Below are 2241 nucleotides of genomic sequence, written 5' to 3' on the forward strand. Positions count from 1 at the left end.
AGGCAAAGGGGGGGCTTGGAGCACAGAGCGGTTTGGTCGTTCGTTGGAGGGTCCTCTTTTCTTTGCTCGGCGACTGCGGCTCTTCATTGGGGAGCAGGAGCGGCGCGACGATCGGAGAAGCGGCCTAAGACTTCGGCGTTGGGTAAGTGTTGGCGGTTTTACTCTTTGTTCGAGGCCCCGGCAGCCGTTGATGCCGCGGGCCGCAGCCGTTGGGAACGGAGCGCTGGCCGGTGCGGGCCGCTCGTGTCGGGTGTGGGGCCGGGAGGTTTTCCCTTGTGGCTTCGTTCCGGAACCGCGTCTCCGCCTCTTTCCCGGTGGTGATTCAGAGGTCCCGACGCCGGGTTCCGGGCAAGCGGGGCCTCCGCCCGTCGAGGAGGGGAAGTGACTCCTCCCCGCGCTCCCCCTCCCGGGGGAGGCCGCCGTCGCCGCTCCTCGCAGCCTGAGTCATTAGGGGAGGGGGAGGAGGCGGCGGCCCCGGGCCATCTGCCGCGGCAAAGAGGCGGAAGGGCAGGGGCGCCGAGCCCGTCCCATCCTCCGCCCCCGGGAGGCTAGCGCCACGGCCCGAGAGTCACGGGTGTCTTCTTTAGGTAAAAGAAAATGGCCCGAACCAAGCAGACTGCTCGTAAATCTACGGGTGGGAAAGCGCCCCGTAAGCAGCTGGCCACTAAAGCCGCCAGGAAAAGTGCTCCCTCTACTGGCGGGGTGAAAAAGCCTCATCGCTACAGGTAGGCGAGGCGGAAGGAAAACAATGACCCGGCGGCGCGCGGCCCCCAAGCGGGAGCGCTGTCCGCTCTCGGGGATCCGCTTACACTCTCCTGCCCGCTGCAGGCCCGGGACCGTTGCGCTTCGAGAGATCCGTCGTTACCAGAAATCGACCGAGCTTCTGATCCGGAAGCTGCCTTTCCAGAGGTTGGTGAGGGAGATCGCCCAGGATTTCAAAACCGATCTGAGGTTTCAGAGTGCCGCCATTGGTGCGCTGCAGGTAAGACGAGCGTGGCTGGAGTAGGGTCGGAGGGCTTCTGCGTGGCTTCTCGTCCTCGGAGAGAGTTTAATGGTGTGGCTCTTGTGCTCCACAGGAGGCCAGTGAAGCGTACCTGGTGGGTTTATTTGAAGATACTAATCTGTGTGCCATCCACGCTAAGAGAGTCACCATCATGCCCAAAGACATCCAGTTGGCTCGCCGGATACGGGGAGAGAGAGCTTAAGTGAAGGCAGTTTTTATGGTGTTTTGTAGTAAATTCTGTAAAATACTTTGGTTTAATTTGTGACTTTTTTTGTAAGAAATTGTTTATAATATGTTGCATTTGTACTTAAGTCATTCCATCTTTCACTCAGGATGAATGCGAAAAGTGACTGTTCACAGACCTCAGTGATGTGAGCACTGTTGCTCAGGAGTGACAAGTTGCTAATATGCAGAAGGGATGGGTGATATTTCTTGCTTCTCATGATGCATGTTTCTGTATGTTAATGACTTGTTGGGTAGCTATTAAGGTACTAGAATTGATAAATGTGTACAGGGTCCTTTTGCAATAAAACTGGTTATGACTTGATCCAAGTGTTTAACAATTGGGGCTGTTAAGTCTGACCATACATCACTGTGATAGAATGTGGGCTTTTTCAAGGGTGAAGATACAAGTCTTAACCACAGTGTAACTTACAGTTTCCTTAAAAAAAAAAAAAAAAAAAAAAGTAAAACTGGCAGCTATAGAATACACTATGTGCATTTATAATAGCTATTTTATATATTGTAGTGTCAACATTTTTAAATTAAATGTTTTACATTCACATGTGGTGGGGAGTCTTGTCATTAAGGTGTGTGTAATTTAAAGTCCAGTTGGTTTTCTCCTAACTAGACTGCACTTGTTTTCATGAGAGTAAACTGCTTTGCAAATTATACCTTGCATAAGTCCTCATTCTACCACATGTTAACTAACCCTCTAGCTGATTAATGCAAACACTAAGGGGGGGATTTTATTTATAAGGGCTCTAGAATATAATACAAGTTATTCACACCAGCATCATCTGTTACTAATATTCTATACTAGTTAGTGCAGCTTTTCTTTGTGTTGTGACTGGTCTCATAACTAGGTTTTTTTCTCTACAAAGAGGAAACCATACCGAAGTTCTTTTCCTTGTGGAGTTTGTATTATAATAACCCTTAGAGTAAACTTGCTGTGGGAGAGGGGCACACAACTCCAGCTTCTTGAGCCTCTGCCAGTTAAGGTGGTGTCGGGTTAGGTT

General features: G+C 50.6%; 1 protein-coding gene across 1 annotated transcript; it reads left to right on the forward strand.

The window, feature by feature from the left end:
- On the forward strand, positions 1-1702 carry LOC125926356 (histone H3.3A). The gene is made up of 4 exons (XM_049635713.1): positions 1-142; positions 588-725; positions 829-982; positions 1077-1702. The coding sequence occupies exons 2-4, from the start codon at positions 598-600 to the stop codon at positions 1203-1205; spliced, it is 411 nt and encodes a 136-aa protein (XP_049491670.1). The 5' UTR covers positions 1-142; positions 588-597; the 3' UTR covers positions 1206-1702.
- Positions 1703-2241: the final 539 nt, after the last annotated feature.

The sequence above is a fragment of the Panthera uncia genome, chromosome E1 (assembly GCF_023721935.1).
Source record: "Panthera uncia isolate 11264 chromosome E1, Puncia_PCG_1.0, whole genome shotgun sequence".
NCBI classification, from domain to species: domain Eukaryota; kingdom Metazoa; phylum Chordata; class Mammalia; order Carnivora; family Felidae; genus Panthera; species Panthera uncia.

What these genes read in the sequence shown, in the direction of transcription:
- LOC125926356 (XM_049635713.1), top strand. Translation starts at nt 598, where the DNA reads ATGGCCCGAACCAAGCAGACTGCTCGTAAATCTACGGGTGGGAAAGCG. An exon ending in AAAAAGCCTCATCGCTACAG is followed by an intron (nt 726 to 828) that starts GTAGGCGAGGCG and finishes TGCCCGCTGCAG; the next exon opens with GCCCGGGACCGTTGCGCTTC. An exon ending in CCGCCATTGGTGCGCTGCAG is followed by an intron (nt 983 to 1,076) that starts GTAAGACGAGCG and finishes TGTGCTCCACAG; the next exon opens with GAGGCCAGTGAAGCGTACCT.